This window comes from Vipera berus (assembly GCF_964194415.1).
Source record: "Vipera berus genome assembly, chromosome: 2".
Lineage (NCBI taxonomy): Eukaryota > Metazoa > Chordata > Lepidosauria > Squamata > Viperidae > Vipera > Vipera berus.
The window spans coordinates 88,689,810-88,708,765 of record NC_138203.1 but is presented as its reverse complement, the minus strand read 5'-3'; the positions used below and the strand labels follow the sequence as shown (position 1 = coordinate 88,708,765).

The following is an 18,956-nucleotide window of genomic DNA, read 5'->3' as shown; positions in this document are numbered from 1 at the left end:
CAAATGAGAAGTTATCAGGTCTGCATTTGCTTGGAAACAGTGTTATTCACTACCCATTGCAAATATGATTTAACAGGCCATATCCTTTTAGACCCCTTCATGGATTACTGCCTTGTCGTGGCGAAGGGGCTTGCGTAATTCAATGAAGCTATGAGCTATGCCGTGCAGGGCCACCCAAGACGGACAGGTCATAGCAGAGAGTTCTGACAAAACGTGATCCACTGGAGAAGGAAATGGCAACCCACTCCAGTATCTTTGCCATGAAAACCCTATGGACAGTACCAAAAGGCAAAGCGATATGACGCTGGAAGATGAGCCCCTCAGGTCGGAAGGCGTCCAATATGCTACTGGGGAAGAGCAGAGGGCTAGTACTAGTAGCGCCAGAAAGAATGAAGCGACTGGGCCAAAGCCGAAAGGACGCTCAGCTGTGGATGTGTCTGGTGGTGAAAGGAAAGTCCGATGCTGTAAAGATTTTTTCTCCATAGGAACCTGGAATGTAAGATCCATGAATCAAGGCAAGCTGGACGTGGTCAAACAAGAGATGACAAGACTAGACATCGACATCTTAGGTATCAGCGAACTAAAATGGACAGGAATGGGTGAATTTAATTCAGATAACCATCAGGTATACTACTGCGGGCAAGAATCCCTCAGAAGAAATGGAGTAGCCTTCATAGTCAATAAAAAAGTAGGAAAAGCAATACTGGGATACAACCCTCAAAATGACAGAATGATCTCAGTTCGAATCCAAGGCAAACCATTCAATATCACTGTAGTCCAAGTCTATGCCCCAACCACCAGTGCTGAAGAGGATGAAACTGACCGGTTCTATGAAGCCCTACAGCACCTTATAGAACTAACACCCAAAAATGATGTCCTTATCATCATGGGAGATTGGAATGCTAAAGTAGGAAGCCAAAAGATAACTGGAATAACAGGCAAGTGTGGCCTTGGAGTACAAAATGAAGCTGGGCACAGGCTGATAGAATTTTGTCAAGAGAATACGATGGTCATAGCAAACACTCTTTTCCACCAACCCAAGAGACGGCTTTACACATGGACATCACCAGACGGTCAACACAGAAATCAGATTGACTATATGCTCTGCAGCCAAAGATGGAGAAGCTCTATACAGTCAGTAAAAACAAGACCAGGAGCTGACTGTGGCTCAGACCATGAGCTTCTTGTTGCAAAGTTTAGGCTTAAATTAAAGAAAGTAGGGAAAAGCGCTAGGCCAGTCAGGTATGAATTAAATCATATCCCTGTTGAATATACAGTAGAGGTGACAAATAGATTTAAAGAATTAGATCTGATAGACAGAGTGCCTGAAGAACTATGGACAGAGGTTCGTGACATTGTACAACAGGTAGCAACCAAAACCATCCCAAAGAAAAAGAAATGCAAGAAAGCAAAATGGCTGTCTGAGGAAGCTTTGCAAATAGCTGAGGAAAGGAGGGAAGCGAAAGGCAAGGGAGAAAAAGAAAGATATGCCCAATTAAATGCAGAATTCCAGAGAATAGCTAGAAGAGATAAGAATGCCTTCTTAAATGAACAATGCAAAGAAATAGAAGAAAACAATAGAATAGGGAGGACCAGAGATCTTTTCAAGAAAATTGGAGAGATGAAGGGAACGTTTCATGCAAAAATGGGCATGATAAAGGACCAAAATGGCAGGGACCTAACAGAGGCAGAAGAGATTAAGAAGAGGTGGCAAAATTACACAGAAGAACTATACAAGAATGAGCTTAATGTCCCTGATAATCACAGTGAGGTGGTCCCTGACCTCGAGCCAGACATCCTAGAATGTGAAGTGAAGTGGGCCTTAGAAAAGCTGAGCAACAACAAAGCTAGTGGAGGTGACAGTATTCCAGCTGAGCTATTCAAAATCTTAAAAGACGATGCAGTAAAAGTGCTACACTCAATTTGCCAGCAAATTTGGAAAACTCAACAGTGGCCACAGGATTGGAAAAGATCAGTTTACATTCCAATTCCAAAGAAAGGCAGTGCCAAAGAATGTTCAAACTATCGCACCATTGCACTCATTTCTCATGCTAGTAAAGTTATGCTTAAAATTCTACAAGCTAGACTCCAGCAGTATGTGGATCAAGAATTACCAGAAGTACAGGCAGGATTTCGAAGAGGCAGAGGAACTAGAGATCAAATTGCTAACATACGCTGGATCATGGAGAAAGCTAGAGAGTTCCAGAAAAACATCTACTTCTGCTTCATTGACTATGCTAAAGCCTTTGATTGTGTGGATCATAACAAACTGTGGCAAGTCCTTAAAGAGATGGGCATACCAGACCATCTTATTTGTCTCTTGAGAAACCTATATGTGGGCCAAGAAGCAACAGTGAGAACTGGACACGGAACCACTGATTGGTTCAAAATTGGGAAAGGAGTCCGGCAAGGCTGTATACTGTCGCCTTGCCTATTTAACTTATATGCAGAGCACATCATGAGAAAGGCAGGGCTAGATGAATCAAAAGTTGGAATTAAGATTGCCGGAAGAAACATCAACAACCTAAGATATGCAGATGATACCACTCTAATGGCAGAAAGTGAAGAGGAACTAAAGAGCCTCTTGTTGCGAGTGAAGAAGGAGAGTGCAAAACTTGGGTTGAAACTAAACATTAAGAAAACCAAGATCATGGCATCTGGCCCTCTCAATTCCTGGCAAATAGATGGGGAAGAAATGGAGGTAGTGACAGATTTTATTTTCCTGGGCTCCAAGATCACTGCAGATGGGGACTGTAGCCAAGAAATTAAAAGACGCTTGCTCCTGGGGAGGAAAGCCATGGCAAATCTAGACAGCACACTAAAAAGCAGAGACATCACCCTGTCAACAAAAGTGCGTATAGTCAAGGCTATGGTCTTCCCAGTTGCAATGTATGGCAGTGAAAGCTGGACCATACGAAAGGCTGAGCGCCAAAGAATTGATGCCTTTGAACTATGGTGCTGGAGAAGACTCCTGCGAGTCCCTTGGACTGCAAGGCGATCAAACCGGTCAGTCCTAGAGGAGATCAACCCTGACTGCTCTTTAGAAGGCCAGATCCTGAAGCTAAAACTCAAATACTGTGGCCACCTAATGAGAAGGAAGGACTCACTGGAGAAGAGCCTAATGCTGGGAAAGATTGAGGGCAATAGAAGAAGGGGACGACAGAGAATGAGGTGGCTGGATGGAGTCACTGAAGCATTAGGTGTGAGCTTAAATGGACTCCAGAAGATGGTAGAGGACAGGAAGGCCTGGAGGAACATTGTCCATAGGGTCGCGATGGGTCGGACACGATTTCGCAACTAACAACAACAACAATCCTTTTAGAAAATTTTGATTTAGTTTCAAGATAAATATGGTTTAATGTAGTCTTAATAAAAGATTGTTAACACAGATGTTATGTTACTCAATAAAACCTTTAAGCCAGCTCCATTCAAATCATATGCCAATTATACTACAGATTTTGGGAGGCTGCTAATCTGGAATTTCAGTGATGGATTTTGATAGGAGGACTAAAATATAGCTAAGATTCTGTAGAATACAAGCAATTTTTCCTATACACATGCAAACTGCTCTGCAATTTCCTGCTCCTTTACCTGCACATTTCTTTCCATCTCCAGTATATGGGTGAATGCAGGTACATATGTAGGATCCATTTGTGTTAAGGCAAGAAGCGTGGGAGTCACAGTCTGAACCAACTGCACATTCATCCACATCTAGAAACAAATATAGCATTTCATGTTACTAAGAAAATGTAAAGCTCTTTCCCCTCACTTTCCTGTACTGCTTCCAACTGCCCCTGCATCTTTTTCACTCCAGAATATCCTTCTAATCTCCTGAAAGTCTCCCCCCCACCCCCCATTTTTTTTGCTGCTTCTTAAGCCTGGCACTCACAGAAAGTACCAAATGCTGCAAACTTTTTTCTGTCACTCTTGGTAAACTTCAATCCAACTAGGTAGCTTGCCTTTTCCAATTCTCCCTTTGAGCAACAGCATCTGAGTATGATTACTCCCATTCATCCATTGCTATCTTTTCCCTTTTCTTCTTCACCATTTTAATTTTCTAGGGCCTAGTCCAGGGGTAGGCAACCTTGGCTCTTTTATGACTCATGGACTTCAACTCCCAGAATTCCTGAGCCAGCTTGGAAACCTCTCCCTTTCCCCTCAGCACGGCTGGCTCAGGAATTCTGGGAGTTGAAGTCCACGAGTCATAAAAGAGCCAAGGTTGCCTACCCCTGGCCTAGGCCATTCTGATTAAAATCCTGGCCTATCTTGTCTTTTTCTTATTCTCTGCAATGCCATGAATGTGGATGGCGTTAAGATTCAATAAATCATCTTGGTGTCATGGCCCCATCAGAGCCCGGTTGGAAGGAAGAGGAGTTGGACAGAGATGGCACATCTCCTTTGGCATGTTTGGAGAGGCCAGGGGCTGAGGACGATGCTGACCCAGGCCCCTCAGGCATTGACGGAGGTGGTTGACCAGATGGAGAGCTGCCTGCCTGCACAGACTAAGGGGAGGAACGGCTGCTGACAGGCAGTGGAGCTGATAAGCAGCAGATCTCCTCTGATGAGGAACAGCTGCCTCTTCCACTTGATCCGAGGGCAAGGAGAGCAGAGCGTAGGCAAGCCCAGAGAAGGGCTGCAAGGCTACTCGGGAGGAGGTCATCCCACCCCCTCTTCACAAGGAACACCAGGAGTGGAGTAACTTAAGGAGAAGCCGTGGGGAGCTAGTCCTTTCCAGGAACAATTGTTTCCTTTGGCTTCCACTTCCTCAGCTTCAACTCGTGCCTGTTGCTGTTTGCCTTGCCTCGCTTGGAAGATTGCTCTTCGCCTTTTGTCATGGATCTTGCCCACAAGCAGTCTTATGGGCTACTTTTAGCTTTTGCTTCACTGTGGCCTTGGACATTTTCTTTGCCCTGAGGGCTGCTACTGTGATGTGCCTGGACTCTGCTTTGGGGACTGGATCTGAAACCTTGGATCTTGCCCTGTGAGCGTGCTCCTACTTTGGGCTTTATTTCTACCATAGGGGCTGTTGTTTGAGGGACTGAGGGAAGAATGCCTTCATGGCAGCGTGGAGCCTTCCCAGGGGTCAGAGGGCCGATAGTAACTTATGACTGATTCTCAAAGTTAGGTCTGTTGAACCATCTCCACAGTCACATGATCGCAACTGGGGCCCTTGGTCCAACGAGCAAAGTCAACTGGGGAAGCCTGATCTGTTTAACGACCAGGTGATTTACTTAAAAGATCATGTGATTTGCTTAATGGCCATTCTAAAATGGGCTGTAAAATTGGGTCTGGTCATATGAATACTTGTTTAACGACCGCATCACTTAGGGATCAAAATTGCAATTCCAATTGGGGTCATAAGCCAAGGACTAACTTTACCAGAACTTAATGTTCTATTTCCAGGAATTAATTTTCTAGGAATGAGACTAGCTCTGTTCCCTTACAAAATATTAAAACGCTGATGATTTTAAGATCTGTTGAAAGCAATCTGTGGAAAAAATGTGGATGCCTGCATTTTTCTTTCCTTCTATACAAAGTACACATGGTGCTTTATAAGGATATAATAAAACTTACAAGAAACTGTTGACCGAGGCAGATTCTGAGTGATGACAAAAATGCAAACAGACATTCTTTGTACTGTAAGCAATTCTTGAAAGTTATCTAACCAAGTTCTGTCAACAATGTAATTGACATATATAAATCAATATATGTGAAAGAAAAGCATGGACCACATACCTCCTCCTACCAGAAGAGTCCCAATCATTGGTGTTTTTCCCCCTCTGACCTGAACCAATGCATCCCCCATCAGAGCAATAACTGGAAGATATTTCAACCTCACACATAACAATTTTATGTTCAAATACCAAGGTTGAATCTATACGCCATGTTCTATTAAATGTCTACTCTACACCCAGTAACAATTAAAATGTATAACCCTAATTATTACAAAGTTTTATTTTTCTTATGATAAGGAGATCACTGCTTTCCTTTTAAGTCACCAATTTCTAAATGTATGTAGGTAAAAGTAAAAGGTAAAGGAGTCCCTATGGATTTTAGTTTGCTGGTCATAGCTGACTTTAGGGGGCGGTGCTCATCTCAATTTCAAGGCCATTAAGTCAATGCTGACCAAAGATGTTCCCACGGTCATGTGGCCATCATGCAGAGTGGACCGTGAAGCGAAAGACAAAGTGCTCTTACCTTCCCAGCAAAATGGTACCTATTTATCTACTCACTTTTGCATGCTTTTGAACTGCTAGGTTGGCTGGAGCTAAATGTATGTAGGGCGGAAGTGATTTTTTTTACCTGTAGATTTAGCCTATGGGAATTGGCTGGTGCCTTCCTGAAAGATTTGATTGTTTTTGACTTCTACGTAATTTAGACATTTAAATGGTTAAACTACTATATATGTTTTAATGATTGTTGGTTTGATTTTGGACCATAAATTAATAAATAATGATTTCCCCTTTCTACCAGAATCTGAAGACCCACAAAACTATGTGTGTGTGTGTGTGTGTGTGTGTGAAATGTTTGTTAAGCATTCAGAATACACTTGCTTAGTCCCAGACACGGGACAAATCTTATTTCCTGTTTCAGCCTAGCCCAAGGCCATCTACAGGCAGTAGCCACAGCAGTGGCAGCTCATATTTGTGTAAATTTTTTGGCTTGCTAACAAAGGTCTCCCTTTATTCTTTGTTAGCAAGCCAAAAAATTTACATACACACACACACACTGCAGATAACCTGAACTTTAAACTCCTTTACAAGTTAAGTGTTTTTATAAATCCTATGGAACATGTAGGACTCAAGTTGTCTAAAGAATCTTTTTAGATATTGGCTCTATGCTTAATTGACACATTACACATCTGAGTCACAAGTGTAAGTCACAATAACATGTCATGCATCATGTCAACACTTGCACCACTTACATGAAGTGCATAATTTGTGTAGGGTTGTGGTATGATGCAGATGATATATAGTACCCCATTTTGCACAATGGCATCATGATACAAGAAATGACACTTGCTTGCCTGTGGTCACTCATAGTCACAAAAATGCTTAGAACTGGACAGGAAAGCATAGATTTAGCTTTTGATATTCACCATGTGGTCTATGTGGACTTACCAAGGCAAGATGGAGAAATTATATTCCAGCTTCCATTGTCTGTACACAGCATCCTTGAGTCTCCCAACAAGTAATAACCACTGTTGCACTGGTAGGTTACAGAGCTTCCAGCAAAGAAATCCTCAGCAGAGTAAAATCCGTTTTCTAAAGGTGGAGGTTCTCCACAACTAATTCCTGTACCCAAACAGTATATAAATATACATATAAACCTATTAGGGAATGAAACATATTTATTTAATCACTTCTTCAAATGGCTTTCATGAGCTTAAGTCCTAGTTCCTGGCGGTAATATAATTCTATTTTATAGTTATATTAATAATACAAACTTCAATGACTAGGACTCTAGGCTGAAAGCTAAAGAAGAAAGTGTGCTGTGTGTGTTTCTTTGCTTTTGGAATTTCATCTTCTGTACCAATTGTAGTGAAGCAGCAAGCGCTTCCAAAATTTGCTGCTAAAAACACATTAAAAAGAATGTGGAAACAGTCTCAACAAAACATTAAAAAAGCTACAGTGGTCATGAAGAACACATCCAATAAGCACTCAACAATACAACATCTCATCTCATACACCATCTAATGCAGGGGTGTTAAACCCGCGACATCACGTGATGTGTTGCGACGTATCGCGACTTTTTTTCCATTGCCAGAAATGGGGTGGGCGCAGCTTCGTCATGACGCATCCAGCCCGTGGGGGCGGCAGTTTAACATCCTGATCTAATGCATACAAACATATACCGTATTTTCCGGCGTATAAGACGACTGGGCGTATAAGACGACCCCCTACATTTCCTGTTAAATTATAGGGTTTGGGCTATACTCGCCATATAAGACTACCCCTCTTCCAACGCACACCAAATAAAAATTAAAAAACATCAGATTTGATTTTAATATGGTAATTTTAATTCAAATGCTTATGACATGCAGGTACTTAGTAGGAAAACTGTCACTTATAAACATAAGGCTGTTTGTCATCAAACATGTTTGTCATCGAGAAGATTTTCATGGGTTAAAAAGTCATCTTATACGCCAGAAAATATGGTATGTATATGCATACATAGGCAAATTTATTCTGTAAACTAACAATACATTTAGATTATATGAAAACAATTCAACACAATATCTTGGGTGTCCTTAAGTAAGGGAGAATAAGGGAAGCATGGCTGAGTTGTGAATATTTACAGGGGAAAAAAATCAAGTTTAAATCCTGCAATTCTGTACTCCTCATTCAGGTTCTTCATGTTGTACTAAATAAGCTATCTAGTTAAATCTCTAAGTATTTCTAATTTCTTAAAGTAGAAAATGTTTTACATTTCAATACTTCCATTCTGTACTTTTTTTTTAAAAGCTTACGCCCAGGAACTTCTGAATAACAGTGCAGTATATCCTGAAATTAAAACTGTTACAAAAATGGCTGCTTACTTTCACAATGTGGAAGAGGTTGTGCCCATTGTCCTAAATTTAGACAATGTAAGACAGAATTTCCCACTATGTGGAAACCTGAGTCACAGTAGACAGAGATTTTTGATCCTGGCTTTAAAGTAGCTGATGAGGTTTTCAGGTGGGGAATGGATCCTTCTAAAGTTTGACAATCTGTGAACAAATCAAAATGTATGCACAATTTATATATAGTATCCCCGTAACTGAACTATTTGCAGTGGATTTTGCAGGCAACTGATCCAATTTCTGTAACTTGTGTAGGTGATTTCATTTGGCACAATTATGTACATCTTTACTTAACAAATATTCATGACTCCCTCTTCGATTAGTCCATCAAAATGAAATGCCAAGTACACTGTACTGCCAAATCAACATTCCATTTTTTTAGAGAAAGAAGATTCCAAGGATTGTATTTTATCCACGTAGTAAGGGAGAATAAGGGAAGCATAGCTGAGTTGTGAATATTTAAATAAGTAAGTAAGTAAGTAAGTAAGTTTAAATCCTGCAATGCTGTACTCCTCATTCAGGTTCGTCATATTGTACTAAATAAGCTACCTGGTTAAATCTCCTAAGTATTTCTAGGCTTTTTTAAAGTAGGAAGTATTCTACATTTCAATACCTAAGTTAAAACAATGTTTATATTTAAAAATGACAACCCCCTCCCAATAACAACAAAAACCAAATAACGAACCAAGAAAAAATTGAATTGTTGTTTCATGAAGGCCAAGAAATATTTCTCTTATGAGCCAGTCCTAAATTTCAGGCTTTCAACATTCTTAATGCAGGAAACCATAAATATTTTGCTTGAGGTCCCAATGAACACTTATTACACAACACTGGAATTTGAGGAATTGAGACTGAATGTTCCAGTCATTGAATGATCAAGTGTATCCATGCAAGGCCATGGGGCTAATGGTATTTTTAGCCTCATGCCACAGAACTAATACCAGCAATCTGTAAAAAAAAAATTGTATGTACTATCAGGGAATTATTTTCCCCGATGCTCCTGTTCTGAGAAGTCTCTGTGTTGCTAGTATAAGAACGTGGAATGACAGACGGAATTTCAGGATGCATTTTATAGTGAATAGGCACAATTGGAGTAATAAAAACCTGCTATGCTAGAATTTATTCTTGAACCACGCTTCCATGAAATAGAAAGTCATATTCATAATTTATGCTCTTTTAATTAATTTATTTGAAATTAAATAGCTTATTTCACAAACTTAAAAAAACTTATTTCAACTAAGGCAAACATTTATTACTTTGCAGAGGAGCGAATTATATTAAAATGTTACTAGTAATACTTAGACAATGTTTTTAAGCTGTTCCCTCACATATATTAAAGTATGTTTCTAAAATATTAATAAATCTTCTTGCCCTTAACAGCTCTCTCTTTCTTTCATTTCTCTACTGTATAACGTGACTGGTTTCTTGTTTCCGTATGGAATATTGGCCACTCATTATGGTCTAATGAATTAAGAATGTAGCCTAGAATAGGGGTCCTCAACCCCTGGGCAGTGGCCCATTACCGGGTCGTGGCCTGTTCAGAACTGGGCCGTGAAAGCAGAGGGCGAGCACACTTGGGTCTGCAGCTCCACTTGCACGAGTGGTGGGCATGCATGCCTGCACGGAGCCGTGCTCTCTCCCCCTCTCCCAGTCCTCAAAAAGATTGGGGACCGCTATCCTAGAATATATGTATGCTCCTTGTTGCAAGAGGAAGTCAGCAATATCAATACTGTTGTTTTGCTCTTTCCTAATACCTGCCTGTTGCAAGAGAAGTAACTTTCATTACAGTGCCACAATTTTCCTGAATGTGGTTTGAACGCAACTGTTAGAAGACCGCATACTTCTATTAAGGCTTTGAAAGAGAACAAAAAGTCTAACCAGCACAGAATATGCTCCTGGGATCTATCTTCACTCTTCCGATAAACCCAGAAAGAAAATCTGGCCAAGCTAATACGTTGCCTTTCTGGAGATCCTCTGGACAAGATGAAGCCAAGGATTTCACCTTAGAGTTCCAAGAAAGAATAAGATACACATGTATTTGTTTGTGTTGTCACCAATTAGTTGGAAGCAAATGCAAAATACAAAAAAATAAAAACAAAATGCTCAGACAGAAACATTTTCCCATTCAGACGCCTTTGCAGCAGTTTTTAATCTCGGATATGCTTGAAAAACTCTAAAACTGAGAACAAGTTCCCTGATAAACTGATAGATTTTAGTAAGAAAAATGAAGGATTGTCATACACACACACACACACACACACACACACAAACAGAGATACCTACACATATAAAATTAATTTCATTTTAATAATATTATTTTAAAATGGCACAATTAGGGTTTTACAATGACCTTTGCTTTAAGTTTTTGCATGTATTATTTTAGAAAAAGATGAAAGATATAAAACTATATTATCATGAATCACTCTAATGTTTTACAAAGAATGCTGTATCTCTCACATACCTTAATTGGGTTCACTTCATTTGTTTGAGTTATACATGCCTTTCTTCCAGAAGCTCAAGGTGCTTTAGTTAAACCCCTCTTCTCCATTTCCATTTCCCCCTTAATAAAAGGACTATCATTACTTGCTCTGATGCCATTTAATGAGACGCCCCCCCTTATTGCTAAGAAATATATTAATGACAGATTGCTTTTGGTCATGTCAAAGGAGTCACAGCTTATCTGGAAGCTACAGAAACTGGCAGATAATTTTCTGCCAGAAGTGAATGTACAATTGAATGCTTCATGAAAAGGAAAATAAATAAAAGAAAAAGCCCATTATTGTTCTTTTCTGTTCAGAATGTTCACCACGAACACATCCCTTTGAAGAATCTTCATAAATTGGTTAACTGATTATTCTGTATTTAGTTTTAGTTGTATATAATTCGTGTAGCTAAAAATGGGCTATTGGCACCTGTGCTCTAATACTCTTCCTCCCATAGCAGACAGCTTTAATAAAAGTGGAACTTTCAGTAAAAGCAAATTAGATTCAATATATTACCTGTTCAGGTAGCAGGGCATAACCCCAAATGTTCAACTGGCTAATGGAACCAACAAAGGACTCAGCTGGATTAAAGCCTTCTCCTCTTTGATCTTGCTCCTGTCCAAGTACTAATGCACCTCCACCTATTTACAAGGAAAACAGAATAAGGAGCTAGCGCATTTGATAACTGAGAACTTGAATTCAGCACTGTCATTCTAGGAGAAACTTCATACCACAAGGAACACTGCTGGCTGGCTGGCTGGGTGGGTGGGCAGAATATAGGCACTGTATGTAAATATACATGTCAAGCTCTTCAGAGGTAGCATTCACAATTCATTCATTTAATCATAGAAGTCCATGGGGAGAATAAGCAGGCCAAGAATGGAATTTTGTAATGCAAATTCCACCCCTTAAGCCTGTGTCATTGCAGTATGAGAATGGAAAGCCGGAGCTTGTGACATTACAACCTATATTTGTTTATTTTGATGTAATCTGTAGTTGGGAATGGGTGCGTTCATGCGTAATTATATAAAATTAGATGGACGTGTTGCAGTTTGAAATAGAAAAGATGGGATAACCATCTGTGTCTAGGCAGACAGCAAGCGCTACTCCCTTCTGCATCCAACGGTGGATAAGTCTGAGTTGCTTTCAGATACTACATTTTTTAATAAGGGTTCACTCACACAAATGCAAGGAATAAAGCTACTGAATATTACTATTATTATTATTACTATTATTATTATTGTACATAATGGCTGGCACTATATACTAGTACTAATATACTTTTCAATGATTCCTTAATGTTGCTAGAACATTACTATGTTGTATAGGATGTCTAAGGGACGCGGTGGCTCAGTGGGTTAGGATGCTGAGCTCATCGATCAGAAGGTCAGCAGTTTGGCGGGTTGAATCCCAAGTGCCGCATAGCAGAGTGAGCGCCTGTTACTCGTCCCAGCTTCTGCCAACCTAGCAGTTCGAAAGCCCGTAAAAATGCAAGTAGAAAAACAGGGACCACTATGGTGGGAAGGTAACAGCGTTCTGTGCGCCTTTGGCGTCTAGTCATGCCGGCCACATGACCATGGAGTCGTTTTCGGACAAGCGCTGGCTTTTCGGCTTTGAAACGGAGATGAGCACCGGCCCCTAGAGTTGGAAATGACTAGCACGCATGTGCGGGGGAACCTTTACCTTTATAGGATGTGAATCTTACATCCCTTCAGTCCAATGTCTCAAAAGTCTCAAAATAACATGGCAAATAAAGACAGCCAGATAAATAATGAAAGGAGACGTACCAGGGATTTCTGTTCCCACAGATAAGCCGCTGCCTCCATCAGACAATTTTCCATCAATGTACACTCCCCAGGCTCCGTCTGCACTTGCCCAAGTTACAGCGATATGATGCCAATTGCCATCGTTCACAGAAGGGCAGTCGGTAATGCTTTCCTTCCCATTAACATACAGAACCCATCTATATCAGAAGAGCAAGAAAGAGAGGTGGAAGTGACCTGCTTGAAACAGCTTAGCTGCACGCCAGATTTAATACTCTAATTGGGGACAAGACAAACAATAACTCGAAAGACTTCAGAGGGAATATAATCAAGCAAAAGCTGATGGCTGGCCTGAGCATTAGTTTCTGAACTTCAACTGAAAAAAGCAAAAGCAAAATAAAACAAAAAAGACCAAAGGGATTTGGATGGGCCATGCAAGGTAGTGTAAGTTATAAATTACAGTAGATTTCCCTCTGTTGGCATGGACTGGAGCAGGGGTCTTCAAACTTGGCCCTTTTATGACTTGTGGACTTCAACTCCCAGAATTCCTCAGCCAGGCATGCTGGCTGAGGAATTCTGGGAGTTGAAGTCCACAAGTCATAAAAGGGCCAAGTTTGAAGACCCCTAGACTGGAGGAATAGTTCACAAATCTATAGGCTCCTGTCTTGCTGAATACAGAATGTGTGATGCTCTACTGTGTAACTGAATACATGGAAAAACAAGCTCTAGAAGTTAGGTTGATAAAGCAATCAAATAACAGTTTGCCTCTCTTCCCCAAGCCTATGACCTGGAAGCTGTAGCTACTTCATATACCCATTGTAGTCTGTAATCAAGAAGGCATTGTCACTTCCATTTTCCACTGCGTAAGAAATTGGAGTCCCATAATTTGTAGTATCGGAGGATTTCATCCAAAATGCACATGTGATCTCACTGAGTGAGGGGAGAACACCATCAAGCAAAACGTAGCCATAGATTCCAGAGACTTCGAAATCCAGATTAAATCCAGAAGACTGCTCTGCAACAGACAGGAAAAATGTTTAGTTCTTTGACAAGTCAATAGCACAATACCTTCATGGTGGCTCTGTTCCTTCCCTAATTTTGCTCCATAAAGAACGGGTGCAATCCAAAATTTCAAGATCAGCCCTTCAAATCCCAAATTCTGTCTCTAATGCTATCCTGAGACTAATGACAGGCTTCATGAAAGTTGAGGCAAGAATGGGGGGATCATACTCTACAATTGGTTCAAAATATCCCCCCCCCCCCCGTTCTTGCTGCATTAACTATGAGAGATGATTTTCAATCCGCATGGAAAGAGGCAGTGGCAACTAAAATCTCATCCTTGGGCTTCTCTCTTGGACTTGCCCTCAGCATGGGATATAATCAGGCCAAAGAACTCATTAACTCATTAACTACTGCTAAGCTTGTAAGCCGCCCTGAGTCTTCGGAGAAGGGCGGGATATAAATGGGATTAAAATAAATAAATAATAAATTAACTAGCATACAGGTAGTCCTTGACTTACAACCACAATGGAGCCCCAAATTTCTTTTGCTGAGTGAATTTTGCTCCATTTTAAGACCTTTCCTGCCATAGTTGTTAAGCGAATCGCTACAATTGTTAAATTAATAACATTAATTTAAGTGCACCTGACTTTGCTTGTCAGAAGGTCTTAAAAGGGGATCATGCGGTCCCGGGACACTACAACAGTCATACCCATTTGCCACGTGTCCGAATATTGATCACGTGACCACGGGGATGCGACGACTGTCGTAAGTGTGAAAATGGTCATAAGTCACTTTTTTTTAAAAGAGCCGTTGTAACTTTGAACGGTCACTAAACGAACTGTTGTAAGTTGAGGATTACCTGTAGAGCAGAAAGAAGAACATCAGTTTGGATCTAGCCAGGAACCCAACTTGTATTGCCAGTGAATACAGGTCCTCTTTCCCCTAAAACGTTAAAGGAGTTCCCTGCGGATTTTACTCTGCTAGACATTGCTGATTATAGGGTGATTAAACTTAATTAAACTCAAAGTACTTTAACATTGGAGGGCCTTTATTTTGCACAATGTTATGCTCTCAATTCAGCTGTCCTGGAGTGCTGGTACAGGAAGATTTCTTACTTGGAGAAACAATGCCCCTGTGTCTCTGGATATAAAGAAGCAACAGACCACGTGCTTCTCCAGCAGCAACCCTACCACAGAGTAATTCTGTAACCTCACCTCACCACTATTGCATAAATACCCAGGAAGCACAGGAAAAGTCTCTATACCTGCCTTCTTTTAGATACCAACCCTGCTATAAGGTATAATCTCCCACATACTAACCCTTTGATGCTCTCCTATAACGATCTAATTCACCTACCCCTTTTCTTAAGATTTTTTTAAACGTTGGTTCTAAGAAAATACTAAGCATCATGTTTCGGTAAAAAAGATTTATATAGAAAATGTCCAACGTAAAATATCCACTATTCCTCTATCTAAAAGACACCTGAGCCTTAAAAGGTATACCATATAATTGGACAGTTAACCCTGATGGATGAAAGCCATTCCATATGTACTCAAATCTCTAGTGTTGTTAGGTGATGTTAACATTCTTTAGTGCACAGCATTACCATCTGGCAACTAAAATATTTGAACTTGCTCTTTTTTATTTATTTTTTTATTTTTACATTTGCTTCATCTCGTATTCAAGAGATAAGCAAACCTCTCTCTTCCAGTTTACTACAGACAAAAGCAGAGCTTGGGCAGAATCCATAGTTCGGTAAGAAACATTAAGTTAAATTAAAATCAACATGTCTTTGAATTCCAATGGATTCCAACTCGTTTGTGAAACAAAATATTGTATGACAGCAAAGTAGAGATTTCTTTACCCATTCAAAATACCACTAAAAGTGGTAGAAGGAAATTAACACGCTTTAGCGATGAGAAAATTTACTATATTGACAATAAACTCTTCTCTTCTCCAGAGCCAAGACATACTGTATTAAGTTTACAACTGATAGATTGTCTACCTCAAGCCACGGTTGACTCTTAACAACCACATGGATTGATTTTCTGCATGACATTATTTTTAATATTTGTAAACAATAAAGTATTTAGTTTAAAAACTGAAAGTCATATACTATTTTTAATAATTTGCTAACTGGCCACAAAAGTTGCTACAATACTTTAACACAAAGCAAGGAATGAAGAAATATTTTCCAGTGGATTAACAAGTACTTGAAGAACACAGAAGAAATACTCAATAACTTTGTAGAAAATGAAATTGAAGTTTAGGGAATAGTAAGATTCTAAATATTATTGTTTATTTAAACTTGGTGGCCACCCAACTCAAGTGCATTCTGGACAGCATTCAAAATATATTTTTCCAGTGTCTTAATTTTATATATTATTGGTTTATAACTGAATTTATAATAATAAGTCCAATATTGTCTTGCCATAGTGGCGCAGTGGTTAGAATGAAGCCGACTGCCAGCAGTTTGATTCTCACCGGCTCAAGGTTGACTCAGCCTTCCATCCTTCTGAGGTCGGTAAAATGAGGACCCAGATTGTGGGGGGAAATATGCTGACTCTGCAAACCACTTAGAGGGCTGTAAAGTACTATGAAGCAGTATATAAGTCTAAGTGCTATTGCTATTCAATTATTGTAATTATTTACAGGTAATCCTCAAGTTATGAATGTAATGGAGCCTGCCCATTCCATTCGTAATGTGAGGATTTGTAGGAGTGAATCTCATACCTTGAACGCAATTCACTCCCAGCTTTTGCCCATGCATTTGCTAATTTAATGCGTGGGCAAATGCGCAGCTCATTAAGTGAACATGAGGTATCTCAGGGTGGGGAAGGCCATTGGGGGGGGCCCTATTGATGGATCAGGCCATCTACCCAAGCCCCCCCGAGTTACCTCATACTCCCTCCCCCTGGGGTCCCCACAATTGCTCCCCCGCCGAGTCATTTACCTTGTGAAGATCTGTCTCCTCTCCAGCCTCTTTGTTTCTTTCTCTGGTCCCGGCAAGAGCAGAGGGAAGCCTCCGAGGCTCAGAAACGATCTCTGGAAGCATGTGGCTGCCGCCCACGGCCTCCATTCTGGGCCTTGGAGGCCTGGAGCCCTCTGAGGCCCAGAACGGACCTCCGGAAGCACGTGGCAGCCGCCCACGGCCTCTGTTCTGGGCCTTGGAGGCCTGGAGCCCCCTGAGGCCTAGAATGGACTCCAGAAGCACGTGGCTGCCGCCCACGGCCTCCGTTTTGGGCTTTGGAAGCCTGGAGCCCCCTGAGGCCCAGAACAGACCTCCGGAAGCACGTGGTTGCTGCTCACAGCCTCCACGGCCTGGAAGAGGCCTCCAAGGCCCAGAACGGACCTCCGGGGGCCCGTGGAAGCATCTTTTAGCCTCCTTTCTTGGCAGCTGCAGCCCAGAAAAGGCCTCCAATGTTCGGAAGGTCTGCGAAAGCGTCCCCTGGTCTCCTTTCTGGGTGGCAGCGGCCTGGAAAAGGCCTCTGACACCTGGATTGGGCCTCCGGAGGTCTGCAGAAGCCTCTCCCAGCCTCTTCTCTAGACAGCAGCAGCAGCCCGAAAAAGGCTTTTGACGCCCGGATCGGGCTTCTGGAGGCATGCAGAAGCCTACCCTGGCTTCGGTTCCTTTCTCTGTTACAGAGAACAGAGGTCTAAAGTACCGTGAGATCATGCAAGATCTTGCGTTACTTTAGGCCTCCAATCCCTCCAAGTGTACCACAGTCCTGGAGCAGCCAAGAAAGCTCAGGATCTCGTTCTTTGCAAGGTATCCAAGGCCTAGTGCCTAGGCCTAGGGAGACCTGGGGCAGAGGGGAGGGAGGGAATAGCCAGGGTGAAGGTTGCAGTGCCACTGCGGCCGTTCATAAGGGTGAACGACTACCATGGTGCAGCAACATTCCTAATTTTGGTTTTTTTTTTATAAACACTAGCGGGTGCGTATTGGATAACTTCGAATGTTTGCTAAGGGAACACTCATAACTTGGGGATTACCTGTACTGTATACTGCGGTTTGCAAAGTCTATATTCATGGGAGTCATCTGCTTTCAGTTCAAGTCTGCAGAATTGTTGCCAAGATAAGTTTGCTATTGTTTGCTAATACTTTGATCCTGGGTACCTGTTTCACACCTGCTGCCCGTAAAGCCAGGAGGACATTTACAAACGTACGAGTTCAAGGCATCCATACAGGTTCCTTGATTTTCACAGGGATTGGATTCACATTCATTGATGTTCACGTCACATTGGGGCCCTGTATATCCTGTAACACAGTGACACCTTTGAGAAGAAAAAAGAAAACGAAAAGAATTCTCTTTACTACAGTTTGAGCAATTACATTCTAGCTGTCTTAAACGCAGAGTAAGTTACTTAAGTGAAATGAAGAACTAATACGAGGGTAAGTGGAAAGCCTAAGTATGTAAGAAGCTGGAAAAAAAAAGATCAGTTGTGGACTCTGAATTTGAAAAGCTTACAAGTTCTGGAAATTCTGGATGTTGTTTATTTTTGCAACCTTAAAGAATGTTGGAAAGACATTGCACAAAGCGGCTGAGAAGCCTGTCTTGCCTATCTGTCTGTCAACAGGATAACTCTCAGAAAGCAAAACAGAATTGGACCAAATATGATGTGGAGAAAAAGCTGGCAAAAGAAAGCCCGAGTTAAAAATGGCTGAACCCCCCAGCCAAGGACTATGGAGAGAAAAAAAAAATCCAGAATAAAACCCCCAAATGCATTTCTGGGGAAGAGACAGTTAGCCAGCAGTTGGACTTTTAAACTCAATTACTGTATATGGAAGTAATCTGTGGCTGGCATGCCATGTAAGCTAGAGTAAATAAATAAAAAGTGAAAATACAATAACCTAGAGTGCCAAAAAGATTGGATGGAAAAAAGAATGTAGACCATAGTCAGTAGAGACCATAGCTCCATCAGTGGATTAAGGCACTGGACAGCGTTATAGATATGTCCGCTTATAGAAGTAGTTACTTATAAGACAAAAGGAAAAGTTCACGTATGAAGATTAAAGGAGAGAGGTAAGATTCTAAAAGCAGTGATTCTGTTATATTTTGGTTCTTTAGCAAGCAATCAAGTGACAAAACAAATACACTGTATTTGCATTATTAAACCTTTATATATTTTCAAAGCTATATACAT

General features: G+C 41.1%; 1 protein-coding gene across 1 annotated transcript in view; it reads right to left on the bottom strand.

The window, feature by feature from the left end:
• Window positions 1–18,956, bottom strand: part of SVEP1 (sushi, von Willebrand factor type A, EGF and pentraxin domain containing 1) — a 143,597-nt gene that overhangs the window by 43,907 nt on the left and 80,734 nt on the right. The window contains exons 24-31 of the mRNA XM_081317032.1: window positions 17,929–18,086; window positions 13,623–13,824; window positions 12,834–13,009; window positions 11,563–11,687; window positions 10,442–10,565; window positions 8,540–8,710; window positions 7,122–7,295; window positions 3,592–3,711 (exon numbers count right to left, since the gene is read on the bottom strand). Coding sequence (XP_081173158.1) covers window positions 3,592–3,711; window positions 7,122–7,295; window positions 8,540–8,710; window positions 10,442–10,565; window positions 11,563–11,687; window positions 12,834–13,009; window positions 13,623–13,824; window positions 17,929–18,086 — 1,250 coding nt within the window. The remainder of the gene's footprint in view (window positions 1–3,591; window positions 3,712–7,121; window positions 7,296–8,539; window positions 8,711–10,441; window positions 10,566–11,562; window positions 11,688–12,833; window positions 13,010–13,622; window positions 13,825–17,928; window positions 18,087–18,956) is intronic.